Raw genomic sequence first — 15,584 nt, 5'->3', positions numbered from 1 at the left:
CTCACAGCTTCTTCCCACAGGCCCTGGACAGCTCCCCAGGCGCTGCCCTGGCACACAGCCCCCAAAGCACAGCAGGGACCCTGCTCTGCACCACAACCCTGGGCACACCTGCCTGAACCCCTGACTTCACAGCCTGCAACTGGCCCCAAGAGAAGGGAGCCCTTGGGCCCTACACGCCCACCCTGCAGCACACAAGCCCTGTATGCCCTTCAACTCTAACACCGGGCGTACTCCTGACAGCTCCCATCAGCTGAGGACTGTGCCAGCTCCAGGAGAGCCTGGCAGGGTGTGCAGCAGCATTGCCCTGCACCCAGAGACTTACCGTGGGGAGGTAGCTGGGAAGATATCTCCCCCTGTATCCTCTCCTCTCCATTCCCACCCAAGGCTACTATGAACCCCTCTACTTGTTCTCTCGTCTCTCCATGTCAGCTGCAGGCAGTGCCCCCAGCCCTGCTGCACCTTGCAGAGGAACTTCTCCTGGGCCGAGCTGTTTCTCTGCAGTGCTGCCTGCTTGCCAGGAGCTCCCTCCCTCCACCCCATGAGCCATCCCAGCTCAGTAGCACAGGCTCAGCCCAAAGCATTTTACTGAAGCCCCCAGTGCATTGGAGCAGAGCCCAGGAGCCTCAGACTCTGAGAGGAAATGGAAGACAATTCTCAAATAGTCAAAGTCTGATGCAAACTCCAAAGCTTCTCCCAGTGGTAACGAGTCCCACCGAGGGACATTACTGACAAAGCCCCCCCATGGGCTTGTTAGAACAGAAGAGTGCAGGCAGTGATGACACGGAGGCAAAGGTAAAGTTAAGGTGGACTTGAGGCTGAGGAATCCTCGATGTGTCCCATCAAATCCAAGAGTCAGACCCTAACCCCAGCTTCGGGGAAGCGAGATCCTGTTCCTCCAGTGGGGTTTAGGGCTCTTGCTCGGTCAGTGCAGTGTGGGAATGGGCAATGCCAAATGCAAGGCTACAGGAGGACATCTCCTAGGCTCCTGGAGAGGGATGAGGAGGCATTGAAACCCTATTGCTGTAAGGATAAACTCTCTCCTCATAGGTGTCATTGACAAAGACAAGAATCAAGATCAGCAGATAAAGATGTTCCTTCTGTTCGGGACTTTCAGCCTTGCAAAAGAACCTTGACCATAACCACCACACACTGGTCTATGCTGTCTGCATCTGTTTCCCTGCAGGACTTTGGCATCCACCCTGCTTCCCCACGTTGCTCTCCCCTGAGCACCTTCCTGCCTTGACTGATGTCTCTCCATCTACCCTCAGCAATCCATGAAACACAAAGCCGGGGCTCTGAGTGACCTCTGTCCTTCAATGAACCTTTCTCCTCCACCTCAGTCTCAGTGCTCACAGCTGCATTTTGTGATATTCATTCTTTCCCATGCTCTTTCCTATTGGGAAGAAAAGCACCTACATGTCTGAAACCACCCCTCAAGCAGTCTCAGCCTATTTCTCTGCTTCCTGGAACCTCCATGTCACAGGGCCAAAGGAGCCCAGGTCTCTCAACCTCTCCATCTCATGTGCTTCAAGCCCCGAAGCCCACCTTGGCAGACCTTTCCACCACACTCTCCAGTTTCTCTGCATTTCTTCAAAACCAGGAGCTGCACCCTGGGCCACACTGCTCCAGAAACAGGCATGGCAGCACTGAGTCAAGGCGGACGATAACTCAATTGGTCTGGATGGCCCCCCCTGCCTCTAGTGCAGCCCCGTAAGGAGCTGGCCTTGCTCCCTGTCAGCATGTCCCACTGGCTCCTATGGTGTCCTCGTAGCACCCAGGCCCTTCTCCTCAGGGTCCTCCCTCAGCTGCTCACGTCCAACCCTGCCTGATGGATGCAGGTATTCTGCCCCATGTGCAGCACTATCCACTTCTCCTTGCCAACTTCAGGGGAGTTCTGTTGGCTGACATCTGGAGATTCCCAAGGTCAATCCCCCACACACTGAAGCTCCGTTTTATCACCTGTTCATGGCTGGGTGCAGATGGCTCACCCTGACGGTGGTGTCTCTCATTATGTAACACCATGAGGAGTGTCAGGACTCTAAAGGCACTAAGGGAGGTACTTGTTTAGTGGAATTTCCTACCCAGGCAAGAATTACCATGAGAACCATCTCTGAAACACCCAATGAAATAAAACACCTAGATGATAACTTCTTGGTGCAGGTGTTAAGGGAGCCAACTAGGAAAAGTGCCCTCCTAGATCTGTTGCTGGAGAACAGAGAGGGTCTTGTGGGAGACATGGCATTGGCAGCTGTTTCGGTCATAGTGACCATGAAGTGGTTGAGTTTAGAATTTTTGGTGACAGGAGGAAAACTGCCACCAAAACTTCAGCCTTGGATATGGGGAAAGCAGACTTCGGGCTGCTGGGGAACTAGTCAGCAAGGTCCCCTGGGAAACTGCTTTTGAAGGCATTTGTGTCCATCAGTGTGGTCAATCTTTAAGCACTGCCTCCTAAAAGGACAAGATCAGGCAATTCCAAAATATCAGATGTCAAGCACGTGGGGCAGAAGGCCGGCCTGGCTGACCTGGGATCTTCTACTGGAGCTTAGGCGAAAAAAGAAAGTGTACAGCTGCTGGAAGGAAGGTGAGGTGATGAGGAAGGAATACAGGGATGCTGCTTGTGTTTGCAGGAGAAAATTTGTGTGGCCAAAGCCCAACTAGAATTGGAGCTGGCCATGTCTGTGGGAGACAATAAAAAAGTTTTTTTTATATATGTGAACAGAAAAAGGAGAACCAAAGTAAATATAGGTCCACTATTTGATTGGGAAGGTCTCCTCACAGACAACAACATAGGCAAAGCAGAGACATTTAATGCCTTCTTTGCCTCTGTCTTCAACCCTGATGATGGCCTTCGGGACCCAGGCAGGGTGCCATGAGCTGGAGGACCACGACGGTGGAAATGACAAATTCCCAACACACCCTGAACGTGTGCGCGATTTGCTGCTCCACCTGGATCCATACAAGTCCATGGGTGCAGGTGGGATTCATCCCAGGGTGCTTAAAGTGCTGGCTGACGTCATTGTGAGACCTCTCTCAATTATTTTTCAATGTTCTTGGGAATCTGGAGAGGTCCCTGTAGACTGGAAGCTGGCAAATGTTGTGCAAAGTTTCAGGAAGGGTAAGAAAGAAGACCCTAGCAATTACAGGCCTGTCAGTCTCACGTCAGTGCCTGGTAAAATTATGGAGAAGATGATCTCTGAAGTTACTGAAGTGCACCTGGGGGACGATGCAGTCATTGGTCCCAGCCAACATGGGTTCATGAGGGGTAGGTGCTGCCTATCAAATTTCATTTCCTTTTATGATAAGATCACCCATCTAGACGATCAAGGGAAACCAGCTGATGTGATCTTTTTGGACTTCAGCAAAGCTTTTGACACGGTTTCCCATAGGATCCTACTGGATAGAATGTCCAGCATACAACTTAACAAAAACATTAAATGATAGGTGAGCAATTGGCTGACAGGCAGGGCTCAAAGGGTTGTGGTAAATGGGGCCACATCAGGCCGGCAGATGGTCACTAGCGGGGTCCCTTTTAGGCTCCATTTTAGGGCCAGTCCTCTTGAATGTTTTTATAAATGATTTGGATGTAGGACTAGAAGGTGTTTGGAGCAAATTTGCCGACGACACCAAACTTGGAGGAGTTGTGGACTCTGATAAGGGTGGAAAGGCCTTGCAGAGAGATCTGGACAGATTGGAGAGCTGGGCGATCACCAACCACATGAAAATTAACAAGAACAAGTGCCGGGTCCTACACCTGGGACGGGGCAACCCTGGCTATACGTATAGACTGGACAACGAGACACTGGAGAGCAGCCCCGCAGAGAGGGATCTGGGGGTTGTGGTTGACAGCAAGTTGAATATGAGCCAGCAGTGTGCCCTGGCAGCCAGGAGGGTCAACCATATCCTCGGGTGCATCAAGCACCACATTGTTAGTCGGTCAAGGGAGGTGATTGTCCCGCTCTACTCTGCGCTAGTGTGGCCTCACCTTGAGTACTACGTGTATTTCTGGGCACCACAGCACAAAAAGGACGTTCAACTGTTGGAGAGTATCCAGAGGAGGGTGGTGAAGATGGTGACGAAGATGGGTAAGGGCCTAGAGGGGAAGACATATGAGGAGCAGCTGAGGTCACTGGGCGTGTTCAGCTGGAAGAAGAGGAGGCTGAGGGGGGACCTCATTGCAGCCTGTGGTGTAATTGCCTGAAGTAACTAGGAAAATAAAACTAATATTCACATTTTTAAGGAAAAGGTAAAGCAGTGAAGAGGCTTTCAGGGTAGGGCATAACTGCATTACCTGAGCGTTCCCTAGGCTCCCAACCTTAGATGCTATCGTGCTGGGGAAACTTGGTGTGCTAGCCCTAAGGAACAGCACAGAGCATAGAGTCGAGTGGAGACACCATGGCTAGGCTCTGTAATCAGGTGGGGCCTCGGTTGTTCTTGTGCACAAAGCTGCACTTTTTGCCACCCTGAGCCAAAGACCTGTCATGTTTTGACAAATGCTGTACCCTAGGTACTTTTTGCTCATTATAATATTATTATAATACCAAAACACACCTCCATCCCAAAAGCTACCCGCCTCCAAGGTGCGAACACCCCTCACTGAGCATGTGCCCTGAATTTCTCGGAGCCTATTACTTTAAATGGAGACAGGAAAACTTTACACCAATCATAACTAAGATATGCTTGACTAGAGCCACTCAAGCTCCACCTAAAAGATAGAAAATAATATAAATTAGCCCAAGAGAGAGGGGATGTTAGGGAAGATACCACTGTCAGGGGAGATACCATCCCGAGGAAATACAACATCCTTAGGACCTCCTGACTCGTGGGACCAGTTGACGGGCTGAGCCTCTCTTCCCCCCCATTGGGACTCCTTTGGGTGAGATCTGAATACTTGCTTATAAATCTCTATAGAGTTTTTGATCCTTTTAACGCGTTTATTTCTAGGCTGCGCACCTGTAACACCTGTAACACCTGTAACACCTGTAACATCTATAACATCTGTAACACCTGTAACACCTATAACACCTATAACACCTATGTATTTAATACTGTCCTGGTTTCAGTTAGAACAGAATTAATTTTCTTCCTAGTAGCTGGTAGAATGCTATGTTTTGGCTTAGGATGAGAAGAGTGCTGATAACACCCCGATGTTTTAATTGTTGCAGAGCAGTGCTTATACCAAGCCAAGGACATCTCAGCCTTTTGCTCTGTCCTGCCAACGGGCAGGCTGGGCGTGCAGTAAGAGCTGTGAGGGGACAGACCCAGGACAGGTGACCCAAACTAGCCAAAGGGGTATTCCATACCATCTGACGTCATGCTAAACAATATATGGGGGTGGCTAGCCGGGGGAGGGGGCCGGACTGCTCGGGGTTAGGCTGGGCATCGGTCAGCGGGTGGTGAGCAATTGCATTGTGCATCACTTGTTTGTACATATTAGTAGTAGTAGTACTATTATCATCATTGTATTATTATTATTATTGTTATTATTATTTTCCTGTCTTATTAAACTGTCTTTATCTCAACTCACGGGCTTCACTTTCCATTTCTCTCCCCCGTCCCAGAGAGGGAGGGGGAGGGTGAGCGAATGGCTGCGTGGTGTTTAGCTGCCGGCCGGGTTAAACCACGACAGTCTTTTTGGCGCCCAACGTGGGGCCCGAAAGGTTGAGATAACGGCAGATCCGACCAGAGTGTGTTAAACTAAAATTGGTATAAGTATTAGACCTGCTTAATAGTCACTTGTCATAATGCTGATTGCTTTAATCTCAACTCTGCTGCACCTGTTTTCCAAATTGAGTATTATAGCACGTTATTTTCCGTATGTACTCTCTGTCATGTTGTTTATCCTCTCCGGGCCCTGGTTTCAGACCATTATGGTACTGTGTGTTGTATCAGTGGCTTATGAGATGATGAAATATCTGGCCATGACTCTAACCTGGTATTTGTACTCAGTAACATCTTCGACTCTATACTTTGGAAACTGTATTTTGGAAACTATTAGCAATTATATCTGTTGCCTCTTTTCATTAGGGAGTCAATCTGTGGAGGGGAAAGGGGAAGATATTTTTTCTTACTTGATCACTCTTCCTTTCTCCTTCACCAACCCTGTATCCTCCTGGATCACTCTTCTTTCCTCCTTCACCACCCTCTTATCCTCCGAGCTTGTTACAATAGCTTTCCAAGATATTGAATATCCTTGGGATACTCAGACCAGCATAGTCTTGTTGTTCTGCCTCCTGAATGCGCTTCAGATTCTGCTTAAAGTTAAACAACTACTTAGGAAGCTCATCCGGAGATCTGCCCGGAGGCAGTATAGTTGTGGGTGGCAGGGAGTATGGGAGGATATGGGCAGGCATCTAGAGCAGTTGGCACCCCCAGTGTTTTGGAAATTCACCCCTGACCAACTGCAAAATCCTAAAAAACCGGCAGAATGCTTGAAAAAAAGGTGTCGCGATTCTGGCAGTTCCAAAGTAACACAAATCATTGTAACATGCTGGGACCTGGCTCATGCCTATCGAGCTGCCATTGATACTGCTATCAACTTAGTGACAGACCCTGCGGCCACTCCAAGTCCCGTGACAGATCCAACGGCTACTGTGACCCCTACGGTGGACTCTGCAGCCGCTCCAGTCCCAGCTTCTGCAGCTGCTCCAGCTCCAGTTCCTGCAGCCACTCCAGTTCCAGTTCCTGAAGCTGCTCCAGTCCCAACTCCTGCAGATGCTCCAGTCCCAGCTCCTGCAGATGCTCCAGTCCCAGCTCCTGCAGCTGCTCCAGCTCCAGTTCCCGCAGCCACTCCAGTCTTTGTTAAACCACGACAAATACATACTAGCTTGCTTTTGCAGACAGTCACTATCACCGGCAATCCAAAAGAGCCTGATTATCTGTTGCTGTAATAAACCATACTTAATTGCATTGGGATAGCTCTCATTAAGTGCAACTAGGGTGAGGGTGGTTATCTGTGATAGTTCAGTGTTCTGAATCCAACCAGACCCCCAGACGGTTAATGTGTTTTTGGTGAATCTATGAACGGACCCCCAGACCGTTAATGCATTGATGGTGAATGTCTGACTGGACCCCCAGACGGTTAATGTGGTTTTGGTGAATGTCCGACTGGTTCAGTACCCTGAATCCGACCGGGCCCGTAACGGTTAATCAGCTACACCCCTTAACGCGACACAGCCTACAACTTCCTCGTGACGGGGAGTGGAGAGACATGTGACCTATTCTCCTTAATCACCAGTGATAGGACCCACGGGAACGGTGTTAAGCTGAGGCAGGGGAAGCTTAGGCTGGACATCAGGAAGAGGTTCTTCACCGGGAGGGTGGTCACACACTGGAACAGGCTCCCCAGTGAAGCAGTCACTGCACCAAGCCTCTCTGAATTTACGAAGAAATTGGACTGTGCACTTAGTCACATAGTCTAAATTTTTGGGTAGACCTGTGCGGTGTCAGGAGTCGGACTTGATCATCCTAATGGGTCCCTTCCAACTCTGAATATTCTATGATTCTATGCAGGCACAAGTAAAGTATGGATCCCTTCAGCAGCTGGACCTGGACCCTCTGTCTAGCCAGGAGCTTGCCCCACGATCTCCTCCCATTCCCTAAACGCATAAACTGTAACAAGTCTCTCCTGTACAGAATCACCAAACTTTTGATGCGGGAAGGCAGCAAGCTCCCACCATTTACCTGCCTCCCTCTCCTTCTGTTGAATTTGGTCAGGAGTCCTTTTCTCATTTGTGCCAGCCTCCTGCCACCTTTACTTACTTCCTGTGTGTCAGGTTGGATCATTCATGAGCTTGAAGAGTGATGATAGACCAAGGAGCAGTCATTTGAAACTATAAGAAGCATAGATTTAGATTAGGTATGAGGAAGAAATTCTTTCCTTACCAGGGTGGTTGCCCAGAGAACCACCTGTGGATGCCCCATCCCAGAAAGAGCTCAAGGCCAGGTTGGAAGGGGTTTTGAGCAAAACAGTCTGGTGGAAGGTATCCCTGCCTGTGACAGGGTGTTGGAATTGAATGACCTTGAAGGTCCCTTCCAACGCAATCCATTCTATCAGTAGATGCTCAAACATCAACCGGCTCCCTGCAGCCTTCCTCTCTGCAGGGCCTTATCCCAAACAAATCCTCCAAGCAGGTCCCTCAGCCAGTGAGAGGCCCAAGTCTGCTCACCTCAAGTCCTCTGCATTGCCTTGGTCCCCTCTCTTAGCATCCTCAACTCTACCTTCTCACCTCCTTAAAATCCCTGTGCACTTCCTGTTGAGTTCTAAGTATGAGGTCCTGCAGATCAGCTCACCTCAGTGGCTCCTCAGTCAATTGTGTCAGCCAGATGTCATCAAGGAGCTCCCAAACCCTCCTGGAGGTTTTGTGTAAGGGCATGCAGAAGCAGAGACTCTGCTCCTTCCATGGTATCTGGTCAAGGACCTTTTCCAGGGCACCAAGGGATGCTGATAAGGGAGGCCATAATGGGAGCCAGACCTGGTCAGTTGTGCCAACTGATAAGGAAAGTGACAGAACGCGGGGATGCTGACTCACACAACGCTGTCTGATTGAAGTGTTCATGCTGTCACAACATGCTGTCCTATGCTGTTGCATGTCTGCATCTGTTTCCCTGCCAGCCTTAGACATCCACTGTGTTTCCCCACTTTGCTCTCACCTGAGCTGCCAGCCCCAGGCAAACACCTCCAGTACAGTGGGGCCTCAGAACATGGCACTGGGTGTTTACAAAAAGACCAACAAGGTCTGCCTGAAAGGTGAACAAATTATTCTAACAAAGGAAAAAATAATACAAATAAAAAAGAGCATATATTCATCGCTTCAAACACTTGAGCTCTGTTTATGACATGGAAGTGTTTTCTCACCATGCCAGAAGGGGAGTTCCTAAGAAGTGTCTGAATTGTATGAGAAATATTGATCCTTCCCTCTCCTTGCGCTACCATTACTGTGTCATGTGTCTGTTCTGATGTGAGTCCAGTCGCTCCCACCTATCAGGTGTTCCCACCTCTTCTTATTAAATGACCATGTCTATGTTTTTTTTTTTTGTTTTGGGAGACTCCCATTGCTCTCCATGGGAAGCCTGTCCCTCTCCATTGCTCTCAGTACTTCTGTGCAGGCAGATCTGTGGGGAAAAGAGATGTGAATTGGTGCAAAGAAGCTGTAACAAGCAGCTGCAGCCTTGAGTGAAGAAGTTTGATGGCAGCAGAAGTTCTGCATGTCCCAGGTGGCTCCTGAGAGAAATGGTGGGGTTGGGGGGGGTGAGGAGCAAGGTTGCCCACCAAGTGTCTGGCCTCAAGGGACTGCTTTTCCAAGCTGACCAGGTCTCCTTAGGTGACCTTCAGGATCAATAGCAATGGGAGAGGTCAGGCAATTGAAATAAATCAATAAAGAATGCCGCTTGAAGAAAAAACTCCCTTATTATCAACTGCCTATTGAAATCTCCCTCATTCACTACCCTGGCCCTGACGTGGAGGAAAACTTGATGTGTTTTATTAAAGCAAACACCAAGGCCTGACACCCAGCCTCTGGGAAGAGAGCTTCTGTCCCTCACAATGCTCTTCAAGGGCAGTGGGATATAGAGTGCATGATGGCAACAAAAAGAGAACGGTACAATACCACTGCACAGGGCTGCAAGACGGCCACATGGTTCCAGTGCCAGGAGCACAATGTGTCATCTCATAGGTCCCAATGGCAGAGACAAAAGCCATAGCCAAGGGGAAAAAGAGCTCTGTTATATCAGGGCCTTCCAGCCCTATCAGTACCCCTGGATATCTCCCCACAGGTTGTCTGAGCCTGTCGCATGCCAGAACCATTTTTCCTTCCGGTTTGTAATAAATGGCTAAGTCCCAAATAGGGTTACAATCAAAGTTTACAATTTATTAAAGGAATAGAGGTAAGCAAACAGTGCAGGGTGCGCTGGGAGTCTCTGCTCCACCAAGATGCACAACAGTTACATCAAGCAGCTGATTTTTATGCTCCTAGGCTAATACATAGTCATTACTACTTCTAGAAAAAATAGGGTTATATAATTAGTTTCCGGAATCCAAACCCTCCTACTGGAGCATGCGTATCAGTCTCTGGTGGTCCCTCTGGGGGTCTCTGGGGGTCTCTCGTGCTGAAGGCTCATAGTCTTCCTCCCTCTTGTCCTTCTCCTTTGTCCAACTTGGCTGTATGTCAGAGACTTGAGCAGCATCTCTGTGCAGAAAATGGTAAGTCCCTTGCCTAGGTGGACACACTCCTCCTAGAGCATCCCAATGTGGACAGGACCGTATCTGTATTTAGCACTGCCGGCTCGTATGGCATCCCTGATTGTGCCCAGGTTCTTTTCATCCTGGTTGCTCTTTCTGTGGTCTGATCCAAGCTTGCTATGATATATAGGGTAGTTCTGACCCTGATGCAGAACATCACAAGATGGGAAGGACAGGCTCTCTTCTCCTTGGAAAACTGAATGAGATGCATTCACCAAATCCCAGAGTTTCACAAGGTCCTCTGCAAGGAAAACTTCCCCCGATGGATGAGTCTAAGGTCAGGAACCACAGAAAGAAACTGGGCATCCTGAAGTGCGTGGGCCCTGATGGGATTCCCCTGTGAGTGCTGAGTGTGGTGGAGGAGCTCTTTCCCCAGCTCAGCTGTAGTTGAAGGTTCCCTCCTGTTATATCATCGCTCTGTTAATGTGCAAAAGACGTAACAGGTGAGTATGAAAAGACACTCCCTGATTTTGTCTAGGACCCTGCAACCTACATCACAGGTTAATCTGAGAAATACCAGAATAGCACATTCTGGAAGGTACTGGAACACATCCTGGACATGGAGGTCATGTTCAAGCATGCGGAGGATAAGGTGATGAGGGGTAGTCAGCATGGATTCCCTAAGGGGAAATCATGCTTAAGCAATTGGATAGCCTATGCTGCGATGACTAGCTGGGTAGATGAGGGGAGAGCACTGGATGTAGTATATCTTGACTTCAGAAAGGCTTTGACACTGTTTTCCATGAGATCCTCATGGAGAAGCTCAGGAAGCGTGGCCTAGATGAATGGACAGGGAGGTAGATTGATAATTGGGTGGGTGGCAGAGCTCAGAGTGTTGTGCTCAGTGCTGCGGAGTCTTGTTGGAGGCCTGTAGCTACCGGTGTCCCCCAGGGGTAAGTACTGGGTCCAGTCTTGTTCAACTTACTCATCAATGACCTCCTTTTCTTTTGGCTCTATATCAAGATCTGCCTTTGCCGGAGCAGCTGTGGTGCCTTCTGAGGGGCTGGGGCTGTGGCAGCTATGCCACAAGCTCTACCACAGCCTGTGGCAAGGTAACCATGAGCATGGTGGCCATGAGCTCTGCCTGCCTTACTCCTGCCGTGCTCCATCAGCTGGCTGCAACAGAGGGGGCCCACAGCCAGCCCTTCACTGGGCTCTGCCACCTGACTCTCCAGCGCCATCACTGCTGCCTTGGGGTGCTCTGTGATGCACTGGGTGACCTCACAAGGCCTGTTGGCCAGCACATCTACTGCAGGGCATCCAGGCCACACAGCGACACGGACCTCACCACTGCCCTTCCAGCCTCGTCCCCTCCCCTCAGTCCTGGCCTTTTCTCTGCTGTTAGGAGTGGCCTTGGGAGGTGCTTTCTGGCTTCTCCTCGCCTCCTGCCAGCTGCTGCCCCCACTCAGCCTGCAGGCACAAACGTGGCCCCGCACCAACAGCACCACTTGTGCTGCCTTTTCTGCCTTGCCTTGTCCTCTCCCTCAACTCCTAGTCTCTGCCAGGCCCCTTGTTCCACACCCCAATGCATCTCTTTCCTGTCATCACCCTCTCCCCTGCCCAGCGGGTTGGCAGAGCAAGGGCAGGACGCAGTACAGTTAGGCCCTGTAGTGCCCATACAGAATGCTTGTGGCAAAGTGAGAGCTGAGACTGGGCTCTGTGGTGTGGAGGAGGTGCCATGGGTAAGAGGTGAGGTTAAACAGCAGCTTTGCAAGGGGGGTTCTCCTTCTTGGTATGGCAAGGGAGGCTTCTGTAGTGCCCATGCCGAATGCTCAAGCCTGTCCAGGTCCCTATGGATGGCATCCCTTCTCTCCCACATGTCAACTGCACCACCCAGGTTGGCATCATCAGCAAACTCACTGAGACTGCACTCAGTCACACTGTCCATGTCACTGACAAATGTTGTAGCACCAATGCTATAAGCCCATCATGGAAGGCCACCGGATTTGACATCCACCATCTGTCTTTAGTGAAGCCATGTTGTCTGTCACCAACAGCCACCAGTTGGCTGTCAGCACTCGTCCTGAAAGGCAGGGTAGTGTGAAATGGCAGAGGGGTACTTGCAATGAACCTGTGCAAGGAGTGTGAGAGAAATCTCACAGGAACACTGGGGGTTGTTTCTAGAGACCCAGCCAGAGAAATGTCAGGGCTCTGTAAGATGCCCACATCTGAGCTGGCCTCGTGCACTGCTCATACACATGGTTTTCGGAGACACGAGTCCCTGTCTTGCACACACAGGCAGTGCACTGCAGTACTTGCAGTGTCCCTCTGGCTCCTGCAGCCACTGCCAGAGGCTGGGAGACACTTCAGCCCTGCGGTGCATTGCCCTGCTCTGCCCTCTTCTGAGATGTCCCAAGGCATGAAGAAAGGGCACAGGGAGCTCGCGGGTTCAAGGAAGCACATCTCAGAGCTGCATTCAGGTCTTGTATTTTGGACTAGATGGTCTCTGAAGGTGCCTTCCCCCTGAACTATTCTTTGCTATTCAGGCAGTTGCTCCATAGCTGTTCCACTAGAAAGAAGGGACCTGAAGACACTGTCTGCCCACTGCCTTTCATGACCCCCCTAGAGATAGCAGATGGCCTTTGTGTTTGCTCCTGTACCTCTCACCATGAACATATGAATTGCCTGCTGACAGCAGCAGCAAAGGGTTTCTGTTCCCGTGTCTCCCCTGCACGTGGAGAAGGCCCTTCTCTTCTCCCGGGACATCCCATCTCCCAGGGAACCTGTCTCAGGTGAGCACAGCTGTGCTGGCCTGGCTGGCCATTGCTGCAGCCTTTTGCCATGCTCCCCACAACCCAGCTGGTGGTGCTGTTCTGCAGAACGAGGGGGTTGTGGTGCCCGGGGCAGGGGGAGCTCTCTGCAGGGCCATGCTGGACAGGGTGAGGGGCAGAGCCAGCTGGTGGGGGCCCTGCCACTGACCGCCTCCCACAGTGGCTCTTCTGTAGCCCTGGGGGACTCAGAGATGCCCGGCCTGGCAGAGCGAGGAGCCTCTTTGGATTTTCTTCCTTGGGCACGTTTGGATCTGACAGCAGCTCTGAAAGTGGACGTGAGCTTTCAGTTGTGGCCCTTTTAGGATGGAAATGCTGTTGTGGAGGCCAGCTGTGTCACCCAAGTGCCCACTGCCTGGCCCTGCTTGCAGTCCCAGCATAGCCACACAGCAGCACTGGCACCAAGCTCCAGGAGCAGCCAGGCCTTACACCACCAGCAGGGCTCAGAAGGAGAGGGTGGCAGTGGCAAGAGAGCAGCTCTGCATGGCCCAGGTGCTCCCTGGCCATGCTGCTGGGCCTGACTCTTTCCGCCCCCCCCACCTCTGCACACGGACACTGCCTGTGCAGAACAAGAAAATGTCTCAGAGGAAAGATATAAGACGGAAAGGCACCTTAATTTGTTTAAATACAAAAGCAAAATGAAGAATTTCTTTGTGGTCTAATATTCTAAGAACAAAACTGGGAACAAAACATTAAGCATAAGATCATAGAAAACACAAGAAGAACACAACAAGATAAAAAGAGAGCACAGGCTTGGCTGCAAACCAAGGAGTAGCAAGAGTAGCCTTTTGAGTCATTTGTGAAAAAACAGTCAGAGAGATATGACCTACGAAATATACACAGTCTTAATTTTCCGCACGGCATCCATGAGCTCCTGGTTCCTCATGCTGTAGATGAGGGGGTTCAACGCTGGAGGCACCACCAAGTACAGAAAAGCCAGAACAAGATCGAGGGAAGGGGAGGAGATGGAGGGGGGCTTCAGGTGGGCAAACGTGACAGTGCTGAGAAACAGTGAGACCACGGCCAGGTGAGGGAGGCACGTGGAAAAGGCTTTGTGCCGTCCCTGCTGGGAGGGGATCCTCAGCACGGCCCTGAAGATCTGCACATAGGACAGAGCCACAAAAGCAAAGCACCCACACACAAGAAAAGCACTGACAGTAGTCATTCGAACTTCCCTTAGGTAGGAGTCTGAGCAGGAGAGCTTGAGGATCTGGGGGATTTCACAGAAGAACTGGTGCAGGGCATTGCCACGGCCAAGGGATAATGAAAATGTACTGGCAGTGTGCAGCACGGCGTGAAGAAGGCCACTGCCCCAGGCAGCTGCTGCCATGGTGGCACAGGCTCTGCTGCTCAGGAGGATCCCATAGTGTAGGGGCTTGCAGATGGCAATGTAGCGGTCATAGGCCATGACGGTGAGAAGGGAAATCTCTGATGAATAGAAAAAAAATACGAGAAAGACCTGTGCAGCACATCCTGCATAGGAAATGGTCCTCTTGCCCCAGAGAAAATTTGCCATGGCTTTGGGGAGTGATGTGGAGATGCCTCCCAGGTCGAGGAGGGCAAGGTTGAGGAGGAAGAAGTACATGGGGGTGTGGAGGTGGTGGTCATAGGCTACAGCGGTGAGGATGAGGCCATTGCCTAGGAGGGCAGCCAGGTAGAAGACCAGGAAGAGCAAGAAGTGCAGGAGCTGCAGCTCCCGTGTGTCTGCAAATGCCAGGAGGAGAAACTCGGTGATGGAGCTGCTGTTACACATTTACTGCCTCTGAGCAAGGGAGTCTGTTCAAAAGAAGAAATGACAGTGCAAAATTTAAGGACTTTGACTAAAATCCATTGCATGTCTCAACAAACGCCACACAAAAACATACTGCCTCATTCATTTCAGGAAGAGCTTTCTGCAGCTGCTTGGCTTACCTCTGGTTGGTGTTCCGAGGTTGCCGCAACAAGCAGAGGGGTCTGCTATGGGCTCTGCAGCAGTCAGTCCTGGTCTACAGCAACAGGTAAAGGAATCTGGACTGATCAGAGAGGTCCACTGGCCAGTGACGTCTCCCCAGTGTCAGGCCATGAGGAGAAGGTCAAATAATTCCTCAAGAAACAACAAAGGTGATGTTGGTACTGTCTGTAGGTAGAGGCATATGAAGGGATTTTGTGAGCTGCCTCATGGACATGCAGCAATGCTCAAGGAGCCTTAGTGTCTAATACTGATGTTATTTCTCCATTACCATCAGACTGCTCCAGCACATGGGCAGGAGAATAGAAGGCATGTAAAAACTGCATTGCTGTCAGGTAGCTGTTGCCTTGCAATTCTGCTGGCAGTGGGTGGTGTGGCAGTTCTGCTTCAGCTTGGGGTGGTGTGGGGCTGTGAGCAGCCTGCCCCAGGCAGCAGCCTCTGGGCATTGAAAGGACCCTGCTCTGCACCACAGCCCTGGGCACACCCGCCTGCAGCTCTGTCTTCACAGCCTGCAGCCAGGCCCAGGAGAGAGAAGTCCTTGGGCCCTGCATGCTGACACTGCAGAACTCAAACCCTGCATGCCCCTCCAATACCAAGTTTCCTCCTGACAGCTCCCATCAGCTGAGGGCTG

The 15,584-nt window shown here is 50.8% G+C and overlaps 1 protein-coding gene across 1 annotated transcript; it reads right to left on the bottom strand.

The window, feature by feature from the left end:
• Positions 1 to 4,029: 4,029 nt before the first annotated feature.
• Positions 4,030 to 14,758, bottom strand: LOC311425409 (olfactory receptor 14C36-like; the record flags this gene model as incomplete). Its single annotated transcript, XM_084501276.1, has 2 exons — positions 4,030 to 4,090; positions 13,836 to 14,758. The coding sequence occupies 2 exons, from the start codon at positions 14,756 to 14,758 to the stop codon at positions 4,030 to 4,032; spliced, it is 984 nt and encodes a 327-aa protein (XP_084357402.1).
• Between the last annotated feature and the right edge of the window lie 826 nt (positions 14,759 to 15,584).

The sequence above is a fragment of the Aythya ferina genome (assembly GCF_964211825.1).
Source record: "Aythya ferina genome assembly, chromosome: 30".
Taxonomy (NCBI): Eukaryota; Metazoa; Chordata; class Aves; order Anseriformes; family Anatidae; genus Aythya; species Aythya ferina.
The sequence above is the reverse complement of the archived record's forward strand: the minus strand, read 5'-3'. Positions and strand labels throughout refer to the sequence as shown.